Source organism: Etheostoma cragini, chromosome 13, assembly GCF_013103735.1.
Source record: "Etheostoma cragini isolate CJK2018 chromosome 13, CSU_Ecrag_1.0, whole genome shotgun sequence".
Taxonomy (NCBI): Eukaryota; Metazoa; Chordata; class Actinopteri; order Perciformes; family Percidae; genus Etheostoma; species Etheostoma cragini.
This window is the reverse complement of record NC_048419.1, coordinates 16,177,936-16,202,697: the sequence shown is the minus strand read 5'-3', so window position 1 is coordinate 16,202,697 and position 24,762 is coordinate 16,177,936. Positions and strand designations below refer to the sequence as shown.

The window sequence follows — 24,762 nt, the reverse complement described above, 5'->3', positions numbered from 1 at the left end:
TGCGCTGCCTTCTGGGATTTTTTTACCTTCTCGGTCTCCATCATGTGGAAGTACAGACTTTCTGTCAAGGAGCGTACTTTGTCCTTGTTTTCTTTAAATGTTCTGTTAATCTTCTTGCCCTGTCCTTGAGTGTCAAACTTTTTTTGACTAGCTCTTGCAAACAAACACTAAAGCCCTACAGAGTTGACACTAAAAAGTCCTTTTCATGCAGCAGCTTGTTTTTTTCTTGCTCCCAGCCGAGCTGCTTGATGCCTGTCCACTCCCTCAGTGCAGCATTTTCTGTAGCCAGCTTCTTGTTTTCTGCTTTGGAGGAATTGAGTGAAGGTTCATAATTGTCACCCCTCTCTTGAAAATTATTCACAATAATTGTATTTGTTGAAGCTTAAAACAAAAGACGAAAAACTAGGGTGTCTAAGTGTAGCACTATAGAAAAAGTGTCTCCTGCTTAGAAAATCTTACCTCAACGCATTTCTCCATGTCTACTGAACACAGCTACTGAAGCGGTATTGGAGTTGTATTGCCTGAGTTCTGGTGAAGTTGTTTCTATTCCCACTGAGATGTTTCTCTGTTTGAGTGCAGGTTGTAAATCGCTGTAGTTTGTCACAAGTTTTTGATTTAAAACATGTATGTTGTCATAACGAGCTCGGATTTGTATCATCATAGGCTTCAGAATGTCATGTCAAGAGACAAATCCACACAACTTTATTAAACACATCAATGCTTTCATTTACAAGAGAGGATCCAAAGAGAGAGTGTATTTGTTATAGAAATAAATTGTATTTGTAATATTAGGTCTGTCTTTGCACATGACCATAGTTACCACCTCAGAGATCCAGATACTGGACACAGGGCCATTATTCATAAATTTTTGTTTGCATTCATATGTAAGTGTGTATACTATCTTGTGTACGTTATTTTTTTTCTTGATTGTCTTTTGACAACTTTAATTACACAAGTAGTGTTAAAAGGTTGTTTACATGCTGGAGGAGGAGTATCTAAAAACCTCAAAACCCTGATTACAAAAAGTGAAATAATACACAGGAGCATTTCTGTCAGGACATGCTGAAGTGTTGCAGACATTGTTTGGGTTCCAACTCTGCTTTTTTTAAACTCTATATTCCAAGAAGTAGAGAACAAAGCAGAGTGAATTGTTATCATTTAAAATAAAGTGTTATGGTTACTAAAGCTCAACAATTTTCTACAACTTAGATCCAACACAGTTTCATTCTGGCGTCTTTTGTAATTCATTCATATTTTTAGGGTTATCAGCACAAAACTAAACAAACTGGCACACTGAAATTCAGCAAAAGGTGGGCTATACTTGACAAGTGCAGGTCTAATGACATCGTAAACCTAAATGATGAAAATAAGGTAGACAAAATCATAATTTTATTTTTCTACATTACAAAACAACTCCAACTGTCCAAATACCTCCTCTCCCTCCTCCTTGCCTGCTCAATACGGAGGTTTGCCACAGTTCACAATTAAGCAGGACTGTCCTTATTGGTTGCCACAGGGACCAAAGCTGTGCAGTATCTAGGCTTCCTCATCGTCACTTCCTGCCAGGCTGCTGTCTGTAGAGTCTGCTTCCCTTTCCTCTTCCTTTTGCTGTGGTTCTGTTTTTGGATGCTGTTCAGGCTCCGTGGTGCTGGAAGGTTCTGTTGGTTCTGTAGTGGTGGTGCTGCTCTCTGCGGGCTTGGAGGTGTTGTTCTGCTGGCCCTGACTGCCTCCATCCAGGAAAGTAGACCAACCCTTCAGTCGCTCCTCCCGCTCACGTGTTGTCTCTTCCACCTGCACAGACAGAATTAGCATGAACAATGCAAACTCTTTCCAGATGTAGAGATCAAGTTCAACTCAAACATCACGTGACTTATTTGTAGGGTTGGGTACCAAAACCCAGTTCCATTATGGAACCAGTTCATATGTAACCGGTAACAATTGGACCAGATTAGAACGCAAATTTTGATTCCTCATTTCGGTTCCACTTAATGTGTCATCTGAAATATTTTCCCTCTGTCCATCCGACACGGACGTAAAAATATCACACTTTCTGTGTAGTCTACCATTAGCTAGCTGCCGTAAATCTAGGCTACTTTTGAAATGCCATATTTTCTCTCTGGGCTCTTGTAAGCAGACCAAGTCAACATTTATTTTGCTGTTAATAGTATAACTGTTATGTATTGTTAAATTATTGTAGTTGTGTGTTAGGGGACTTAGGTTAACTTATATATTTAAGTACTTTAAAAAAAAAAATTTAATTTAAATAATAAAAACTCCATAAGAGAGCCTTTCTTTGATGTAATTTTTCAGTTTTTCAAGAATCAGTTTAGGAATTGGAATCATTTTAAAATTACCGGTTCTGCATCAGAAGCGTAAAAATCAAAACAATACCCAACCCTACTTATTTGTAAGAGTGATGGCCGATAGGCTCCGGTATCCTATTATGATATCCTGACTTTTATTCTTTAATGGGTGAAGCTTCAAAAAATGATGCATCCGTAAAATTGTCATAATGCAACTCAATGGCATTTTATCATCATTATCAGCAGCATTTTCATTATCATCCTCCTTGTTGTATTTTGCATTCGGTTTACCTGATAGTCTGTTGTCCCATCCCAAAGCTCAGCAGTCAGCTGCCTTCCTCCAAACCAGCGACCATTAAACGACTGAATGCATGCATCGGCTTGCTCAGGCTCCTTAAATGCGACTGATGCCACGCCGTCTGGGTGTCTCTGCAGCACAAACACATACCAGCTCCTTATGGATGCCACTAACATACAAGATAAACCATTCTACTATGATTGTGAAACAGCGACTTAAACTCACATCAAAGAGGATGACCTTCTTGACCCCCCCAAACTTCTCACACTCTGACCGCAGATCCTCGCGATACTCATTCAACTCCAACGGGTCCTCCTACAAACGTCACACAGAGATTAATACCCTCAGAAAGAGTGAGTAAATGAGTGAGTGAGTGAGTCTGTTGCGATATGCAATAAATTAATTAATCGCATGATAAATAAAAATGAGCTCGATAATTTTTCCAGCTGCAATAATTTCCAGCGCATTGGTGACCCCTCTCGGTTGTTTAGCGGAACAAGGAGTCAACCCTCATGTCAGTCACTTGTCAGCCACATGATCTCTGTGTGGGGAGACTTCTGGCAAAGCCTGCCACAAAGTGCAACGAAAGAGTCGCGCGAGAAGTATAGCCTGAGAAAACGCTAGTGAAGAGTTTAAGAAAAAAACTGATAGAATTGGTTTCAAAGCCAAACACGACAGCTGCAGTGTGGGAGCACTTTGGATTCAAACCGAATGATCGCGGTGAACAACTTAACCTGAGCGAGCACTTGTTGTAAAACAGTAGCAACCAAACGCTTCAACACAACAAACACGCATATGCACCTAAAAAAATAGTCCCCCAGTGCAGGTTTCCGAGCTGGGGAAAATAATTAAAACAGATGGGCCGTCTCCGTCTTCCCAACAGTACAAAATCACTGGTGTGTGTGTGTGTGTGTGTGTGTGTACCTCAAAGTCACTGGGGTGGAACATGTTCCTAATGATGACAACTTTTTCATGTCTCTTCCGCACTTCTCCTTTCTTCTCTGGCCTCCAGTCCAACTGTCTACACAGACAAAGACACTCAATTATTTGTCTTCCCTTGGTCCACAGCAGCATATTGGGGAGTGCTTATCCCTACACTCGGACGTGTGGGACGTTAAATAAAAAAGAACAAGGAAGTAGAGTTTACTTCTGTTGCTGCTGCATCTTCTTCTTATAATCTTTGTTCTTCTTCTTCTTCTTGCTGGCATCATACTGGCCTTTTAGCTCGAACCGCGCTGCTTCCACATGGAGTCTGTAACCTCGGACCTCTGACTCGTCAATCAGACGCAGAGCCAATGCCACTGACTCCTTCTGCAGAGAATCACAAACGCTGTCACTTTACTAGAGTGTAATGCAATACTAACTTAAACTCCTACTATTTACTGGGTCACGTAAAGCCAAAACCCATGCAGCCCCTAATGGACACACGGCCTTGGAAACTATAATTTAAGCTTTAGGCAAGCAGAAGGACAGACAAACCTTGAGATAGCAGCAGAGGCCATCTCCCTTCAGATTTCCCTCTTTGTCCTTGTAGAGTTTGACCTTGTACTCTTCAGTAATGGGGTCCCGCATGACAATGCCGCACTTGGACATCAACTCAGCAAACTCGTCACTGCTGATGTCAGGAGGCAGGCCTGAGAAGGAAGAAGACAAAGAGAGTAAAAAATAAAGGGAGAGAGGGAGCGAGAGAGAGAGAGGTCGAACAAAGTCAGCAACTTAGTGAACAGCCTTCCTGCTTTACAATGAGAAAGATTACTAGAGAATTTTGGCAATACCAACCTGATACATAGACGTTCGTGTTTTTATTGTCATCGATATCAAACCATCCTACAAGCAAAGAAAAGGAGAAAAGCATTCATCAAAAGATGTGTTTGTACAAACTTAAACTTATAAATCTATAGCGGTTATAATCACTATTATAGACAGGGAGGAAGGTGGAAACATTCACAAATGATTGTATCTCTTTAAGAAAAAAACATATCACCCTTTGTTGACTCCCATTTTTTTAAGTAACTGCACTGGTTTTCTCTCTTTGATTGTGGATGTCGCTTTACCTGGATCTGCTTTCCTCTTCTCCCCTTTATGTTTGGCTTCTTTAGCTGCAGTCTCAGCCTGGTCTGGGTCCGGGTTTTGGATGGCATCTTCTGGTTTCTTCTTTTCTAAAGACTTGCCGTCTGGTTCTGGGGCTGCTGGGTTGGAACTGCTCACTGCAGAATTATTGGCATCTGGATGGCCATCCTGAGTGAAGCCATAGTTGGCCTGGTAGGCTGCAATGAAGTCCTCTGTTATCTAGAGAAATGAATAACATTAACATTAAAAAAATATTACTACTACATTACTACAAAAAAAGAGGTCTGCAATCCAGTTTGAGGTGCAGTGACATTTGCATGGGATCCAGTTTAGGTTACCAATGATGCATTTTATTGCCAAGAGTGGTCCCTGGCAAGCACAAGTTGGTGTGATGGAAATCTTGCATCTTAAAGTTAACATTATTGCTGCCACAGCTCCAGCTCTCCTGTTAAGAGTGGCGTAGTATACTATGCATTGCAAGGTCAACCAAAATCAGTAGGTCAAAACCCAACATGCTCAGCCTATAGTCAGTGTTGACAAAATAAGGCCACATACATTCAAACGCAGCATCATACATGTGAAAGACTGCTGTACATTCAGCAACTGAACTAATCCTCAGGGAAGCTCAGGGACTCAGAGCCGTTGAAGAACAAATATGAAGTAGGAAAACAAAAGCTGAGAAGTAAAGAAAAGTTCATACTTTAGGGAACCAGGCCTTCTTTTCATGGTCCCAGTCATACACAGTCCCATCCTCTGGGTCAATGTAGGTGTTGGGGTCAGAGGAGCCATCCTGATTTCGCCGGTCATAGAGTTCCTGCATCCGCAGCTGCTCCAAAAACTCTTTGTTGGCATTTGATTGACCACTCATCTGCAACAAGAATATGAAATTATTCAAGTCAACAAGCCATTACATTTTAGGATGTACAAAGCAGTGGTTTTATGCTCCAAGGTAGCAGCAACACTGAGTAATGATTTAACATCCTGCTTTTTAATTTCCTAATTTTATTTTCAGAAGTAGTTGCAAGATTTAGTATAGATTGGTTACTATCGGTCGAAAATCTGAAAAGAAAGCATATAAGCTCAACATGGGTATTTCCTCTGTGCTCACAGATTTAGTAAACATCAGCCAAAATAAATGGTTAAGCAAAGGGTTGTGTGTGGCCAAAGCAGGACACGCCGATGTCACTGTCCTAGTCGGGCCAATGCTGTAAAAAACAAGCAAAAAAAACGACTCCGCTTAGCCTGTAAAATATTTCAACAACATGCACATAACTGCCCACAACAAAGCCTTTTTTGAAAACAAGTCATATAGACAACCAATCATTTTGCTACTGGCACTGTCACCGCCCCGTAAGTCATGAAAATGGTGTCAGCCAGTTGCTTTAATTCATTGCCCTGTGATTGAGAAGCCTACAGCTTCATCGGTGTCAGCAAGCTAGTCTGGACCTGTTACAATCTGCTGGCCATGTTTGCACGGCTGTTATGGTTCAGTATGCATAATGGTAATTTATTAAATGGTAAAAAAAAAGGGGTCTGTGGCTGTGAGTTTTAAGATAGCATAGCAGTTCGTTGATGTTAGCTAACATAGCTTAAATAGCTATCGTTACCTTTTACAACAATAACGTTAGTCCTGACGATCTTAATTCTGGAAGGTGCGATGGTTGACGAAGCGGAGTCCCTCTGTCTGAAACACCAAACCACAGAACACACTCGGCTTCTGTGTTTTCAGAATATTATTTTTTTAGAGATGTTTCATTTAAATTATAGAAAACGTTAATCGATGTGCGGTAAGGTTTACCCCAAGGAAGGCACCCGGCACTTGAATGAAGCAATGAAGTACTTCCGATGTCAGGTTTCGAATGCGCATGCGTGATAACTGGGCTCTTTAACTGTCTATCTATGGACTAAAGCGCTTCTGCCTTATTCGCCGTAGCAACTCTTTCTTTAACTGTCTATGTAGCAACCACTGTCCAAGGGTATGCGTAGCTTACAGAGTATAAGCACATAATATTTCCACACACTGACACAAAAAACACACTATTTATAATTACTGTATAATTATTATTTCCATGTTGTTGCTAATATCAGTTATGTTCTTGCTGTTGTCTGGTTGCTTTTGCATCTTAAAAAAACTGTTACTTTTCCCTGTTGTACTATATGTGCTTTTAGCAATAATATGTTCAAAGACGGTTTAGAAAAATATAGATGATCTTTGTTATATGGCTTAATCGATCTCACCGTTTGGTGGACACTGCAGTCTGTGTGAGGAAAAGGGGACAGTGGAGCATGTCAGGTTCAAAGATGTCCTTGAGAGTGGGGTTTCCTTAAATGGAAGGAAACATATATTTACTTTTTTGAAAAGCACCGCTGCTTAGAAAACTATAATGAAATGAAATAATAGATAACCGGTAATTACCAGTAGGGGTCAGTAATGCAACACATAGGATGCCAACTGCCACAAAACCCCCAAAGAAGAAGAGAAGCGTATCTTGTGGGAAAACTACCTTTAACTGTCTATTCAAGCTCAGCCCGCATTGCCTGTAGCTATCGGGTGCGCAACTACCAAGCCCATCTTTCCTTCGGTTTGGCATGGCGGAGGGTAGCGGGAACGTTAACGTCGGTGCGGCTAACCTTCCTCCGGGAGACCCCCAGCTGATCGGTATGATTGTGGAGCATCTGAAGAACCGGGGGCTTTTTGATGAGTTCCGTCGGGACTGTCTCGCCGACGTTGATACAAAGGTAACGTCAGCTAATGCTACCTTGCTTCTTTTGTGGTTTACGTAAATTTTTTGCATATAATTGCTTAGAATGAGTATGTAGCTGATGTTAGTTATTAACTTGTTGCTGATTTAATCGGAATACATTTAGCAGTGTGTTCCTTACTTTGTTACAATATACTGTGAGTATAACGATGTGATGACCGAGTTTACAGTGCATGTTACTGTCATTCTGCCAGCCCGCCTATCAGAATCTGCGACAGAAAGTTGACAACTACGTCACGTCGCACCTGAGCACGCAGGATTGGAACCCGTCCATCAACAAGAACCAGATGAGGAACGGACTGAGACAAAGTGTTGTTCAGTGAGTACACTGTAAAAGAACCAATGCCTGTAAAATGTTCAGCTACTTTCTGAATAGAGAATATTTTTAATGAATTGTATTCACTTGCCTCTAGATAGGCAACTTGTTTTGCAGTAATGATTTTGACATTTGTTATGACATATGATACTGAAATTCAGTCAGGCAGCCACATTTTTCCATCAAAGGGGTTCTCCAGATGTTTAGTAATGCACTTCCATTAAATGGGAAACCAGGAACCAGCTTCAAAATTAGGGCTGCAACCTAGCTGCAACTAATTATTATTTTTATTGTCAGTTAATCCGTCTATTATTTTCACTATTAATGGATATATCATTTGGTCTATTTCCTAGAGCCCAAGATGACATCTTCCAATGTCTTGTTTTGCCAACCAACACTCCCAAACCCAAAGTTATTCCATTTAAGGCAAGGCACAGCAGGCAAAAACATTGGGGGGGTTCATTGCTCAATTTTGAGATTTTGGACCATTTTTCTTCCATAACATGCCTTCTTTAAGACTTAAAGTCCAAAATACACCTTAAGGTCTTTATTTTACTACACTTTGTCTGTTTGCGTCGGTAGATTTCTCCTAACTTCCACAAAAGTTGGCATTCTAAATCATCCTGCTGCTCTGTGATCACTTTCTGCACCCTGCACACAGCAGTGACAGATAATTCATGAAACACGTCTGAATGAACTGATCTGTGCTTTAATATGTCCTAATTTTGCAGGGACAGTAGTCTGGAAATCCAGACCCAAATCCAAAAGATTAGGGGTCTGGCATCGAGTTAGGAAAGTCGCACATCTCGAGTGGCGGCACCAAGCGTGCATTTAAAAATCTCCCTGCACACAATTGGACTATGACCAATCACAACAACACATGGGGTGACATACCCAGAGCCCCATATGCTTAAATTTATTAGGTTAAATTTCAGTGTACTACTCAGTTTAACAATTTTTTTAACAATAAGAGTTGGTTCCAGGGTAACACCCAAATATATGAATTTGTCCACATTTTTAATTTTATGCACATTCCGTAAGTTTGCATCTATTTTTAAAAACATGGTTTCACTTTTCAATATTCAAAGTAAGACATGAGTTGTGTAGCCATTCAAAAACCTTGTATATCACATTTCTTAATTGTAAAGCAACCTCTGTAGCAGTGAGGTTTCTGCTACAGAGGTTGCTTTACAATTACCAAATGTAATGCATAAGGTTGATCCCATAAGTGTACAGCACAGTGTCATCTGCATACTTAATGTCATCTGCATGCATAATTAAATCAATATCATTACTTACGAGTGGAAGGTAATTGTGTGTGTGTGTGTGTGTGTGTGTGTGTGTGCGGTCCAAAGATTGACCCTTGCGGGATCCCCATAGTGCATTGCTTTCAACCAAAGGTGACATCTATATGTGAAATATTATAATAGTGTGGTTTTAGCTGCTGGCTGATGTTAGCTTGCTGGCTCACTAGCTAACTGGTCAGCAAACAATACAAATTGAATCAAGAGAAACATAATTATGTTGGGTAAACTTCAGCTATTTCATTAGAATTACTTGAATTAACCTTGATAAATGTAACGTGAATAACCTTGAATGGGTAAGATCATCCGTGAAGATATGCTTTCTATTCGGGGGATGGTGTTTAACAATAAAAAAAACTACAACTCCCATAGTTCCACACTACTTCGACCACGTCATCGAAAGTCTGTGTTTACCATCAATTGTTTTTATTGAGAGACCCCTTGTGGCAGACAGTTACATATTGTATGTTTAAAGAATTTACCTAAACGAGTCGTTTTTTTTTCTACTTCAATTTTCAAAGATATGGACTTATCGCTGCAGGTCTTTCACAACGTCATGTACATGCCATACTGTAGTTGACCAGTTTTTGACTTGTAAACAGGGCACATGTCATCATCCAAGTTGTAATTATGACTGGGAAACTTGTATTGTTCTGAAAACCCATATCTGATTTGCTGAAAGCGCAATCCACTTTGGATGCCCCTGTTTTGTCTGAAAATATAACACTGTATAAATTTGGGTTTAATTACCTCAAACAACAATTTATGGTACTTTTTAATCTTTGGACAACCAACTTACCTACCACACAACCATTATGAGCTGTCTGATGACATGAAAGGTCACACGTCGTGTTGATATGGGAAATTGTTCCATCTTTAGCCAAGATAAATCTGATAACATCATCAGGGTTATTTTATCAGACTTCGGAAGGCTTCTTCTTCAGAACCACAGAAGTTATTGTATAGGTTTAACTCTTTTCACAGGTTATCTATCACATTGCATAAGGATTAAACTGATCTTCATTCTTAATGGTGACCATACCTACCTATCTGTTGATCAGCCTTGAAGAGAGCTTCATTTAAAAAAAGTTACTTTTTTTTTTAGATCAGGTATGCTGGAATCAGGTGTGGACAGGATCATCACTCAGGTTGTGGACCCCAAGATGAACCACACTTTCCGTCCGCACATAGAAACTGCCATCCATGAGTTCCTGTCAGGGGACAGGAGGGAGGAGAACGCTTTGTGTCCTAATTCTGCACCGCCTGAACAGACAGAACTACAGGAAGCTCCGTCTGCTTCTGGCCCCCAAACCCCCTGAGGTCTGTTTAAAAAACTGAAATACCATGTAAGTTCAATAACAATTTAGAAAAATAGTTTATTTTTTATTTTGTTATTGTCTTTCTTGCTGCAGGTACACATGCTGGTCTACACATAATGTTGTATGGGTGGCTTTTGAAATGTGCCGCATCGGAGGAGGAGGATGTTTCCTCTGTTTAAGAGACTGGAGTCAGGAGCCTGGAGTGTTTCTGCATCCAAAAATGTTCAGCATGAGATGTAGTTGCATTGCCTGTCTGTGCTGCACAGGGCCACTGCTGGAGAAGTTGGACAATGCTGAGTGGTGCACACTTACTGCACGGCTCTGCCTATAAAAAGCATGGCACAAACCTGGATTATTGATTTTATTTGTTGTTTACTTTTTATGTGCAATGTCACATGGATGTTTACTTACTAAGTTGTATTTTATCTAATGCAGATTTCTCACTCAGGCTGTTTGTATATGTTAAACTAAAGAAACTGATTCACTGATTCAGAATGATAAGTAATGTCAATTTTCTGGTTCCAGGAGGATTAGAGGAAGAGGAGGCTTCATTTTATCACACTCAAATTTATTGAAATACATTTATGTGACTATATTTTGATCAGTATCTAGAGGTCTTCATTTTTCATCAACCATGTCAAGTTTCCTTTTGGTGCCTGTATTTAGAATGTAGCATTGGTTGTGTATCCTATGTGCTTTACTAAACACAGACGACATCATGTTTCTCTGTCTTTTTCTTATTGTACCAATTTATAGTTCCTGTGCTTTTATCATTAAAGATACTCTAATGTGTGTGAAGCCATTGGGGAAGTTTGTGAAAATATGTAAGCTACACGATCATTTATTTCAAGGATTTCTTTGTTTACTCTTTAGACCAGAGCCCATAATCAAAAAACGGTACCACTAGGTGGGGTAGTTTAAAACGAATTTCTAGATTTATATTTTAGAAGGAAACCCCCTGATTCCACCAGGAACATACAGGTCCTATAATGAGTTGCATTGAGTGATGAATGGTACTGGGTACCTTTTGTAGAAACCATGGAGGGACTGTTGTGTAAGGAGGATATACACTCCAGCTGTTTTATATTTATTATTATTTAGTTTTTTTTAGATCAATTTGTTATTGTTGCAGACATACAGAACAAAAACCCTCTCCCACCTCCCACCCTCTGCGGTTTCCAGGAAAATAAAACAAACAAACAGAAATCACATGTCTAATCCCTCTCCTGTAGTTCTTTTGACGCTGAGGTCGTTAGGTCTGATATTTGTGCTGCTGCGCTTTTCAATAGGTTGATAGTTGATGATTTAGCTTTGTTGATCCTTGCTGTAGAGAGCTAAAGCATAACTCTGTCTGAAAATACGTCTGCCACTGTTTTAATCAAAGCAAGTGAGGGTGGGAGCCAGCGCTGAGCTATTATTTTATTGGTTGCAGTTGAGCCAGCTAACCAAATTTCCCTCTGTCTCCCAAGCAGTTGTACTTTAGAGTTGTCATTAGGTAAGAAAACAATTGAGTCAGTAGGGATTCAACATCCTATCACATCAGATATTATTGATGTTGTTTTATTCCGGAACTCATGCACCAGTTCACACTCCGAGACCTTATGCAGGACATTTCCAGTTTGTTCAGGTTGACAGACTTAATGACTTAAGAGACATATCTCTTCTCTTCTCCAACATGCCCTGTGACATATGTGGAAATGGATATACTGGTTATTGGGTTTCTTGGAACAGTGGAAATTTTATCCCAAACGGTCTCCAAATTAATTACGTTCCCCTCAGGGCTCGACTCTTGATCCCATTTCTTTTCCTATTGGGAGTTCTCATATTGCATCAGTTTAGCATAAATCTTGGACACTAATCCTCTCACAGGAAAATAAACAAACCATTTCATGTTTGGGTGTGCCTCAAGACTGTTTCCCCAGGGCCTATGACATTTTAGGGCGGACCTTAAGTAAATATAAAAGAAGGATGTCCTGGGGACCTCAAAACTATCTCTCAGGTCCTCAAAACTTATCATACGTCTCTGTAATGTAATTTTGCTTTGGGTTGGTATTGTACCAGTAATAGCTGATGTCACCTGTCTGTTGTTCAATAGAAGAAGATTAGATTTATTCCAAATGATTTTAAAGCTGGAGATTGAGCAAAATTCTTTGAAGATCTGAAGAATTTCTGGAACAGATTCCTCAAGGTTAGAGATGTACAGCAAAATATCTGCAATAAATATTGAGCTGTTATTGGATTTAATTTGGATTTTACATATTTTATTTTGCTTTATGGCTTGGGCTAACGGTTTAAGAGAGATTGCAAATAGCATGGGAGAAAGAGGGCAACCCTGTCGTGAGGTCCGTTCGATGGGGAAGAGCTGAGACTATAGTACGCACCATGTCAATGAATTTGGCCCACAAACCAAGCCTCTCCATTACATGCCACAGGTAGTTCCACTCTAGGTGGTCAAAAGCCTTTTTTGCATCTCCTGATAAAATTGCTGCTGTTGTTGGAAGGTTTTTAGCTTGACATTCTGCTGTAATAATTGATTCTATTACATGAAATACTCTGCGTACATTGTCTGCAGCGTGATACTTTGATATAAACCCTGATTAGTCAGGGTGGACTCACTCCAGTTGTTTGTGTTCATTCTGTATTGTATAATATGCCATCAAACATTCAAAGTCATGCATAATGGTGTAAAAAAAATCTTTTTTATCTAATGTGTCTCAAAAGTATTTGACAAAAGGCGTGTGTTTGTGTGCGTGTGCGTGAGATTGCAGCTTGCGAAACGTCATTGATTTAACTACTTGTTTTTGGCAGGTGACCCACACGCTAACACAAATATGTGTGTCAGAGTGTCTGTAAATCTGTTGCCCTCGGTTCGTCTGTGCTGTGTGAACTCAGAGACGCTTTAAGTATACACTGAACAAATTGAGTTTGTGGGTGAGTATTTTTGTAAGTGATTTTAATAATCCACATTGCCTCCATAATCCTCCATATCAGTTCTGTAAAATTGCATAAACTCATTTTCTCATTTACCTATGTGGTGCTCAAAGCAAAACTGGCAACTGATCAGATTATAAATCCAAAGGTTATGGTAATTCTTCCTCCTCAGATCAATTATCACAAATGTGTACTGACACTGAATGAATGTTATCTATATACACAGAAAAAGACATTCAAAAGCGGACATGTTTGCAACATAATCATTTGAGAGAGCTAGAGAGCATAAGCGGGTCCTTCATGAGTCCTGTTTGCACAGTGGTGTATGTGTGCATTAGTATGCCATTTTGGACATGTGAGTGTGTGTCTGTTTTTGGGGTGAAGGGTCATTGTGTGGGTGGTCTTCAGAAGTTGTGCGAGGGAAGGGATGTTGTTTTGAAGCAGGATGAGACTGAACGAGCGTGAAAGGTCAGGGGAAAAACTCCTCCACCAAACGTCCAAACATCAGCCCCTCGTAAGAGTACTGTATGTCTTCCCCAACTGGGCCCCTTCATGAACATACACACATAAACACACCCTCTTTTTGTACTTTGACCTCCTACTACAACACACACATACACACATGATCTAAACCATGTTCACTGAAGGCCTCTTGGATGCTGTATAGATAAACCCGAGAAGGCAGGGGAGCCAGGAGTGAGAGGTATTAGGTTGTTGTTTTTTTACTCGTGTGGAGACTCTGATGACATGGTGTCACATCGCCGTGGCCTGTCTCTTTGTAGATGTCAAGGGTCAAAGGGCATGACCGTTATGAGACAAACACAACCACAACAACTAGGCTGCGAGATTTGAACATAACTCCCCTTGGACATGCAGACACAGACATGTTATTCTTTGATGTCACCAATCTAGAAAATTGTGTGAAACAACCAACATTACGTTATCAGTAACCAAAATAAAGCCTCATTAGCGTTTTTAAAGTACAAAATAGTCCAGGTTTAAATTTTGTTCAAACAAACTACAAAAAAACATTAAATCGCTTACCTCTAGTTGTGTACTGTAGACATGTCCCAGTACAATGGAGGATGACCACATACTAAGGTACAGTATTTTTTAATCACAGAAGTTTCAACCAGACTTTTCAGGTATTTTTAAGGCATGGTTATACAAAGTGACGGATACAACCTTTTAAAATACATACACCGTCTGGTGGTAATATCAAAATTAAAGTCAGAAATAAGTATTCAACATTTTTTTTTAAAGTTGAAAAATCACTCAATATCTATAAAGATTTTCACAAGAGATACCATAAAAATTAAACACCTTACAACGTGTTCCAGCTGGTTGATGTGGCTCGGGAAAGGGAAGTTTGGGGTCCCCTCCTGGAGCTGCTCCCCCCGCGACCCGATACCGGATAAGCGGTCGAAGATGGATGGATGGACAACATGTTCCAAAAATGTTAGAAATCCAAACTCGTCATGATGTGACATGTGTGCATTAACCACCTATCAAACCAATAATAACAGCAAACAAATTGGTTGTGTTAGGTTGGCAGGTTGTTTAGCCTGTCTCTTTGGTAATAATTCATTTATACATGTTGGTAACATATTAATTAATGCTCATGGCTTTCTCAGTTTCTATTATGTCATTGAGTCCGCAGTTAAAGATGTTAGTAAGTCATTAATAAAGGGTTAAATTATGCAGTCATAAGTGTTAATAAGTAGTTAATAAATGGATTTTGCTCCAGATTTGTCTTCTCTTAAGCCCTTTTTATTAGGTATTTCTGTATAGATCTCTAGGGATAGCTGGCAATGTTGGTGGGTCAGTCAGTCCACCGCTTTGGTCCAGACTGAAACATATCAACTACAGTAGACCTAGACATTCATGGTCCTCCGTGAATGAATCCATACTGACTGTGGTGATCCCCTAACTTTTCTTCTAGTACCACTATGAAGTTAAGATTCGTGGTTTGGAGTGAAATGTTAGACAAATGTTAGCTTTATATCCACTGTGCAAAAGGAGCCCACAGTCTTGCGGAGCTGTTAGCATGGCTGTAGCCTCTTGGTCTTGTTTAGAAATATGTGATCAAAGGGATTATTTTCCAGACTGATATGACTTGATTATTATTAGTAAAATTAATAATTAACATCAACAAAGCTGTTCATTACAGTACAGTATAAACCCTTTGTAAAAAAGTGTATTATTAGAGAGTGGTAGGTTACCGGATATTTTGTATTATTATAGGTTTATTTATATGAGCATGTCAGAAGACATTTTTTACAGAAGTGATGTGAAAAATGTCAGTTTACAGAAATGTAACACTTAACACTTAACAATTTATACTAAAAACCTGACCCTCTTCACACAATCCTGCTGTCTCTCTCTCTCTTGTAGTCTGCAAAGAAAGCAGCTGGTAACTCTCACACACACACACACACACACACACACACACACACACACACACACACACACACACACACACACACACACTCACTGGCTGTCGGGTTAATTGAGTGTGGATGTCTTGAGTGGTTGACCTTCACGTACTAACGCATACTCCAGAGGAACAGGAAGACCTTATAAGAGCATTTTTCGATATAATTATTATTATTAATATTCTTGTTATTTCATTGGAAATCTAAACCAGACCGAAGCCAGATCATCTATCAACCCATTTATTCAAACACAGAAACCACTAACATTCTGCTGCTGTCGGTCCTCTTTTTCTCTCATCAATGATAAACTTTTGGCTCCAGTGATGCGCTGTGATTGGTGGAGACAAGCGTGAACGCGCAGCGCTCATGCAGCTTTAAATATTTCTGCCCTCATGCTGCGGTCATGCTTTATAGTGGAAACCCCTCTGCAAGGCTGCTCTCGTGCTGCTCCCAACTATAAAACAAACAAATTATTAAAACAAAGCTCCGGTCAGCCTAAAGCATGCCGGCCAACATGTCCGCTGTGGTTTTTCTGCTCCTGGCCTGTCGACAGGTGTTGACCATGGAACAGCACGATGTCCTGGAGAAACAACTAGCCAAAAGACGCCTCTCTCTGCAGAGCACAGGTGAGTTCTAACAGCAGGGTGACTGCTGCCTCAACTGCCTGTCACACTGTGTCCAGATATGTACTGTGTTCTCCTCTGTTGGTCGCACATGGGTGTGTCCAGAAAAATGAAGGTTCGATTAGTCACTGCAGCCCTTTAATTGTTTGAACAGTTTGAATTCAAAGCATGTGCAATATTGCGTCACCAATGACGATTTTTTTATGGTGGGAGTAAAAATGCTTGTTGACATTGAAAAGTTTGGGAAGCTTTGTTTTTTGTTTAAATATGCGCCTTTTTGCATTTCATCAAATTGTGTAGCATGTGTAGTTTGTTAATATGTGGTGGAGTTAAACCGTCAGTAGCCCACTAATTGTCCCTGCTTGCTGTCCACTGACGACAGTTGGGCCTGTTTTGTGGTCTGTGCCGTTGTCATGCTCCCTCTGGATCCCACTGTTCAGTAGCCATGGTGATGGCAGCCTGCAATGTCATTGTATTTACATACTATATTTTAATGTATATTATTAGGACTGACTTTTATTGCAGTAATACGTCTGGTTCGTCCAAAGTAAAGTGAGGTGCGATAAAGTGACTCTATGGAGCCTTATTTATATCACAACATCATAACAATCCTAGGCTAAACAGTATATTGGTTAAAGATGAATTTAAAACTAACTAAACAAAAAATGATCTGTATCCAGAGTAAGTAAGTAACCACAACAGGTTTACACCAAGCTTACTTTTTCATCGCTTTATTCAACATACTATACTCTGACTATACTCTTTTATCACTTTTTTTTGACACAATATACTATGACTTATACATTTTTTGACATATTACACTATCACTTTTTATTACTTTTATCAACATAATATACTATGACTTTTTTCCACATACGTTTCATGATTCTTTCTTCCAGATGTTTTGACATACTACACTGCAACCTTTTATTACTTTTTTTGGCCATACTATATTAAAACATTTTCATGACTTTTATCAACACACTAAACTATGACTTTTTATTACTTTTTCAATATACCATACTAAAACAATAATAACATGAGTATCATTTTCTAGGAGAAACTGATAACATTTTACAAAGAGAGTTGTTTGAATGAACCCAGTTATATTGTTAACATGTAATTGTAGGAGAATAAAGTTGTTTGATTCAAAAACTATGGGACTCAAACCCACACATGCAGAGCACTATGGATTAGCAGGCAAGTGCCTTAACAACTCCACCACATCATCTGCAGCATGTGCTTTCAGAAGAGTGCTCACACAGCCTTCGAAAGGTAGCAGGATTGATACCCACATTCTCCAGAGGAATTTACATCCTGCTGGATTTTTTACTTGTGCCACTAATTAAAAGGAACCAAAACTGTGTCTTGACATACTGTGCTATGACCTTTTCGGAATACTATACTATGTCTTTCAATGGCTTTTTTTGAGATACTATGCAATAACTTTTGTATCTCTCTTTTCATCATTCTATACTATACCTTTTTTCTGACATACTATACTACGACTTTTTATAAAAAAATTTGGCATACTATACTACAACTTTTTATCACATTTTTTAATATACTATGACTTATTTTGATATACTATACTATTACTTTTTTCATCATACTGTGACTTTTTATCACTTTTTTCGACAAACTATACTAAGACTTATTTGAAAATATGGCTTTTTTCAATGTACTGTATTCTGACATTTTATCACTTTTTTCAACATGTTAACTATATTAAAACTTTTAATCACTTTTTTGGCAGTCTATGAGTTGTTTTAATGTACTATACTACGACTTTTTTGTCATACTTTACTTTGACTTTTTATCACTTTTTTAACATACTATACTATGACTTATTTCAAAGTACTATACTATGACCTTTTATCACTTTATTCAACATACTATACTCTGACTTTTTATCACCTTTTTCAACATATTATACTACGACTTTTTATCTCTTCTTTCAACATACTATGACTTTATTTAATATACTATACTATGACTTTTTTCAACATGCTTTACTTTCTATCACTTTTTTCGAAATACTGTACCAAGACTTTTTATCACTTTTTGACATACTATACCATGACTTATTTCTAAATACTATACTACGACTTTTTCCATCATTCTATACTATTACTTTTCATCACTTTATTCGATATACTGTACTATGACTTGTTTCTTCATACTATTCTATAACGTTTCATTACAGCAAACTATCCTCTGACTTTTTATAACTTTTTTCTATGTAATATACTGTAACTTTTTGACATACTAAGTCTTTTTACATACTTTTTGATGATTTTTTCTACCAGATGTTTTAGCATTCTATACTATGACTTTTTAATGAATTTTTTCGCCATACCATACTTTGACTTTTTCATGACTTTTCTATACATTACAATTGCTTTTTATCACTTTTTTTTCGACATGTGACTTTTTAATTGCTTTTTTACCAAAAAGGATTAGGGCCACTGGTGAAAAAATTATGTGAGTTCTGACTTTATTCTCAGAATTCTGAGATTAATGTCAGAATTCTGACTTTTTTTTTCTTCTGAGATTAAAATCAGAATTCTGACTTTAATCTCAGAATTCTGACTTGTTATATGTCATATTCTGACTTGTTAGAATTCTGACTTTAATCTTAGAATTCTGAGAATAAAGTCTGAATTCTGAGAATAAAGTCAGAACTCACATACATTCAGACATTTTGAAATACTATACTATGACTTTTTTTGACAAAATTTACCATGACTTATTCATGACTTTTTTTTGACATACTATACTTTGACTTTTCTCCACTTTATTCAACATACTATACTCTCATTTTATTCAACTTACCACCCTACCACTTTTTGAGTGACCTATGACTTTTTATGACTTTTTTCGCCATTCTATACGATGACTTCTTATTAATGTTTATTTAACAAATTAAACTATAACTTTTCATGATTTTCAGCATACTACAGCGTGATTTTTTCAACATACAAAACTAAAACAAGAAGAAAGTTGGGAGTTGTGTTGTGTGAGATACTGATAACATTGTTGCAAAGAGTTGTTTGAGTGCAGCCAGTTATATTGTTGGCATGTCACTGCAGAAGAATAAAGTTTCAACAAGGATGGGAACCCCACACGTGTAGAGCACGATGAATTAGCATTTTTTTTCCCTTAACCTCTCTGCCACCTCATCTGCCTTCATATGTTTTCAGAAGAGTGCTTGTTTAGCATGCTATACAACCACTTTTTTCAACATACTATACCATCACTTTTTTCAACATACTATACTTTGACTTGTTGAAGGCTTTTTTCAATATACTGTAATATGACCTTTTGATGATTTTTATTGCCATATGACTATTTCACAATACTATACTATGACTTTTTTTGATAACTTTTTTCGTCAAACTAAACATTGAGTTTAGTTTGACTGTAGCAGAATAAAGTAGTCTGTTTCAAGGATGTTAGGAATTGATCCCACACATATACTAGGGCCCAAAGAACTAGCAGAGCTTCACCTTAACCTCTCCGCCACCTCACCTGCCTTCATATGTGTTCAGAAGAGCGCTTGTTTAGCATGCTCTACAATGACTTTTTTCATCAAACTATTCTATGACTTTTGCGTAAAATTATACAATGACTTTATTCAATATACTATTCTATGACTATGTTATCACTTTTTTGACATATTATACTATGACATTTTTATCACTTCATTCAACATACTATACCATCACTTTTTTTGACATACTATGACCTTTTTCGACATACTATACTTTGACTTTTTAAAGGCTTTTTTCAACATACTGTGACCTTTTATGAGTTTTTTCAACATTCTTTACTATGACTTTTTATCACTTTATTTCGCAATACCATACTATGACTTTTACATGACTTTTTTAGCCGTACTGTATTATGATTGTTTTCAACATTCTATACTAAAACAAGAATAACATTGAGTAGACGAGGAAGATATGATCTAGACGGGCCTACACAGTCTTCGGTAATATAGGGGAATTAGCTCAAATCGCAGAGAGCTTGCTTAGCATGCAAGAAGGCCGAGTAATTGATGCCCGCATTTTCCAGAGGAGCCACCAATTAAACAGAAACCTGCACCCGTATCTTAACATTCTATACTATGACTTTTTTTATCACTGTTTTTGACATAACATACTATGGCCTTTTTTAAACATGCTATACTATGACTATGGCTCAGTGTTCAGCACCGCTCCAACAACCACCATTAAATAGGAATGGCAAAATATAATCCCTGGTTCAATCCAAGTCTGAGCTGGGCCTTTTGGTGTGGATTCTGTATGTTCTTCCAGATCCTTGGACTATACTATGATTTGTTTTTAAGACTTTCTTCAATATAAAATTGCTTTTTCATAACGTTTTTCAACAGACTATTCTATCAAAATACTATACTCTGACTTTTTTACGACTTTTCTCAACATACTGTACTATGACTTTTTTTATGACTTTTTTCAATATACTATACCATGCTTTTTTCAATGTTACTACACTATGACATTTTTAATCACTTCATACAAAATACTATTCTTTCATAGCACTTTTTGACATGCCATACAATAACTTTTCAATGTTTCTTCGACATTTGCTATGACTGTTTTCAACACAGGTTATTTGGTGGCACAGTTTCAGCCGCAACTACAGCAGATAACTTCTAAACAAAATAAAGATACAACTAGGCCTATAAAGAAATCTCCTGCTACCCGTTACCTAACTGAATACAAATACACAGGCTTTTGTGTAACACCCAAATCAGCAACCCTTCAGAATGTTTGCTCTGTACCACTGTCTACCTGCAGGAAATCATTTTGTGACTTTGTGGAAAAAAATCAGACCCATACCAGAGGCATAATAAAAACTGTGTCCAATGGTGTTTTTTCACCAGATGTCTCATTTACTGTTATAGCTCATTTACAATCATTTGATGAAAAATTAATCACATCACATGTGATCTAAGAGACACTTGCTTCTGTGGTATCACTTTAGCGATATTAAAACTAATCTTTCTCTCTCTGTCTGTGTTTTGGTCTCCCACAGTGGAGATTCAGAGTTGCCTGGTGAGTTCAGGGGATGTCGGCTGTGGGACGTTCCAATGTTTCAACAATAACTCCTGTGAAATCCAAGGGCTGCATCACATCTGCCTCACTCTGCTGCACAATGCAGGGCGCTACGACTCACAGGTGGAGAGCAGCACAATACTCAAACACTTAAAAAACATTTGTCCACTGTCCATTTTGCAACTGACATAATCTGAAACCGTGTCTAACTGCAACTAAGGGCAGGCTTAGATAAGAAATATTTGGATACATGTTTTTATTTCATTTAATCCCTTCAGTCATTACAGTCATTTGTGAGGAATGTTTGTTATATAAGCAGTGCATGTTATGCATGGTAGCACTGGATAGAGACCAAACTGAGAGGGGAGCTGATATGAGAGAGGGAACAGCTTGTCTACTTTACTAGAATAGCAGTGCATGAGAGACTGATGCAGTCTAATGTGTCTCCAGCATGAAAAGGCACACTGGATGAAGTTCAGTAAGGATCTGTGAATAAGTGTACTGGATAAATAATACAGTAACAAACAATATGATGTTTAAATGTGAATATCATGGTAAATGTGTGTCCTTGTTACATTTTAAGTCACCAAATCAACATGACTAATTCTTTAAAGCGGCTATGGGCCTTTTCAAATATTTTTACCATAATTTAATATAATTAATTTAATTTGTATTTAATATTTTAATCAAATGACAAATCAAATACAATGTGAAAGGGGGAGCTTGTAGGGATGAATTTAAAAAGAATTATCACCTGAATCTGCAGCTCACCTCGGCTTTTAGCATTGTCATAGTGAGTTTTAGTTCATTGTTTAGCTGTCCGCTCTAAAAACCCACTGTACACTACCTGCTCAGCATAGAACAGGAGGCAAAAAATTAATAACGCATTTAGCAGCTAAAGAGAATGTATTTTTCTCCGGAGGAGGTAGAGACCAAAAACAGAGCTAAATTAGTAAATAATGGCATTATGGTATATGTATGTGGCATGACTTCAAAAGGAATGATAATGTTGCTCCGGTTTTCCCTTTTCCCCGGGGAATGTTTCTTTGGTCGCTTATTCTACAAACTAAGGTGCAGGACAAGACATTCACAAGTTACATAACAAGTTAGATAATTAGGACACTTTAGCAGGAACGCTAGTGTGGATTATTTTTAAAAGTGTGTGGCTCTTGTGTAGCAGGCTGACACTAATGCTTTATGCAAGATTTGATTGGCATCTCCATTTACGTATATTCGGTCAGATTATTGCAAAACTAGTAGGCACCATTAAATCAAAAAACATACTATTGCTTAAGGAACACCGGACAAGTGATTTACAGAGCAAATATTAATGCTGACTAAAATTGCTATTTAATATCAGTTGTAGGCTTCTTTAAAGCAACACTAGAGAACTTTTAGTAACTTAAAATAATGTTTCCAAAATCGTTTCAGTGGTAACAGGGTGAACGCGCCGTATAATCGTACTATGCAAGTTTGCCATATCGGGTAGCGGATCTGTAGTTCAAATGAGACATAATTGGACACTTCCACTTCCAACCTGTAGGGGGACCAAAGCGAGAAAAGTTCTCTAGTGTTGCTTGCAAACAACTCAACTATATTCTTGTAACGAGACACACATGCACGTACACTTTTACTCTGTAAAAAGATACTTATGACCTGCTCTTTCACAACACATGCATGGTCACTATTTTTACCCATTACTTCACTGATGCATGCTTAATGTAACACAGTTACTTTATTTACATAAGATATTAACCACATGCGAGCATATCAGGTTATTGTGGATCCAATGTACGCAGAAAATAGTCTGTAGGTATAATTATATAATAATATAATTTTACAGAGTAGTTGGCAGAATCAGGGGAGTTGGCACACCTCCCAGGCCAGATTTGATATTGATTACTCAGTACGTGAGGTTTTGCTGACCGAGCCATCAAAAATAAAACTGATTTCTTTTCTTGTTGCCCTCGCAGGGCAAGTCATTTGTGAAGGATGCGTTGCGGTGCATGGCCCTGGGACTGCGGCAGCGCTTCAGCTGTGTGAGCCGCCGGTGTTCAGCGGTAAAAGAGATGGTGTTCTCGCTCCAGAGAGAGTGCTACTCCAAACACCGGCTCTGCCTGGCGCTAAGAGACCACATGGATACCATTGGCAACCTGGTTCAATTCCACCTGATGTTTCCCTCGGGGTGAGAAACACACACACACACACACACACACACACACATACACACACACACACACACACACACACAAACACACACACACACACACACACACATACACACACACACACACACACACACACACACACACACACACACACACACACACACACACACACACACACACACACACACACACACACAATGCCCCATTTAACACACTCAGGGGTTTTTTCCCGCTATATGGCTGACGGTGGCTAAGGTTAGCTAGTGTTAACAAGCTTCACAGATAATGCTGTGTTACTGACATTACTGAGTTAGTCTGTTCACTCTACCCAGGTTATAAAATCTAAATCTAAATATTTTAGTTCTTTTATCACAAAAGTAAAAGACAAAATAAACTGCGTACCTCACCAGGAGACATGTTTTTTGTTTCCTCCTCCATTTTACTTAAGATATTTTGACATGTGACTTTAGGAAAAGCACTGTGGTAAATACTTAAAAATGAATGATGGCTTAATTCCATTTAGCAGCTTCAGTTTTAGGGTCCTTGTTTTGTACATGCTGGCTTACGGGAACACTTGAATTGAACGGAGGCATCACATAATGTTATTAGTAAGACCCTTATTATCAGAAGCAAAATTATCTGCTGTAAAATGTTAAGTCTCATTTTAAGGTAGTTTTTCATAACATACCATAAGTCTGTGCTGAAAGTTGAACACATTTTTTTCACGTCTGTGCATGTCCAACCAGACCATACGTGGAGCTGATGAACTTCCTGTTGAAGTGTGGGGACGAGGTCGGGTTGTGGGTCGGCCAGCGGCTGCGCGGGCAATGCATGCAACACTGGGGGGCGCTGTGCAGCAGCTTCGGCAGCACCTGCTCTCTCAGCCAATCGGACGCTCTGCAGCACACCACCACCCCACCACCCACCGTGGCCTTGGCTTTCACCACTCAGAGACCCCTGCAGCAGCACACCAGAGCTGCCGGACCAGAGGACAGGACAGAGTTTAGTCCAATCGACAACGTGACCGAATCTGGTCTGCCTGTGTCTAACAAATCCAATGTTACTGCTTCCTAAACAGACAGTCGAGTTATACAGAGTTGCAGACAGGGTACACAAAGATCAAGCACTTATTACTATTATACAAGTAGTAGG

General features: G+C 38.7%; 2 protein-coding genes across 3 annotated transcripts; one reads left to right on the top strand and one right to left on the bottom strand.

Moving 5' to 3' along the window:
- Nucleotides 1-1,372: 1,372 nt before the first annotated feature.
- Nucleotides 1,373-7,108, bottom strand: htatsf1 (HIV-1 Tat specific factor 1). 2 transcript variants are annotated; one of them, XM_034889840.1, is made up of 10 exons: nucleotides 7,088-7,108; nucleotides 5,372-5,539; nucleotides 4,656-4,890; nucleotides 4,381-4,428; nucleotides 4,081-4,235; nucleotides 3,749-3,912; nucleotides 3,526-3,622; nucleotides 2,827-2,916; nucleotides 2,595-2,732; nucleotides 1,373-1,791 (listed from the first exon to the last, which is right to left on the bottom strand). In XM_034889840.1, exons 2-10 carry the CDS (start codon nucleotides 5,537-5,539, stop codon nucleotides 1,537-1,539), a joined length of 1,350 nt encoding a protein of 449 aa, XP_034745731.1. In that variant the 5' UTR covers nucleotides 7,088-7,108; the 3' UTR covers nucleotides 1,373-1,536. The 2 variants fall into 2 exon arrangements, with proteins under 2 accessions (XP_034745731.1, XP_034745730.1); XM_034889839.1 differs by lacking the exon at nucleotides 7,088-7,108 and adding an exon at nucleotides 6,279-6,539.
- A 38-nt stretch (nucleotides 7,109-7,146) lies between these two features.
- Nucleotides 7,147-24,762, top strand: LOC117955998. Its single transcript, XM_034890841.1, has 7 exons — nucleotides 7,147-7,410; nucleotides 7,628-7,752; nucleotides 10,159-10,369; nucleotides 16,238-16,364; nucleotides 21,423-21,565; nucleotides 23,416-23,627; nucleotides 24,357-24,762. The coding sequence occupies exons 1-7, from the start codon at nucleotides 7,261-7,263 to the stop codon at nucleotides 24,682-24,684; spliced, it is 1,296 nt and encodes a 431-aa protein (XP_034746732.1). The 5' UTR covers nucleotides 7,147-7,260; the 3' UTR covers nucleotides 24,685-24,762.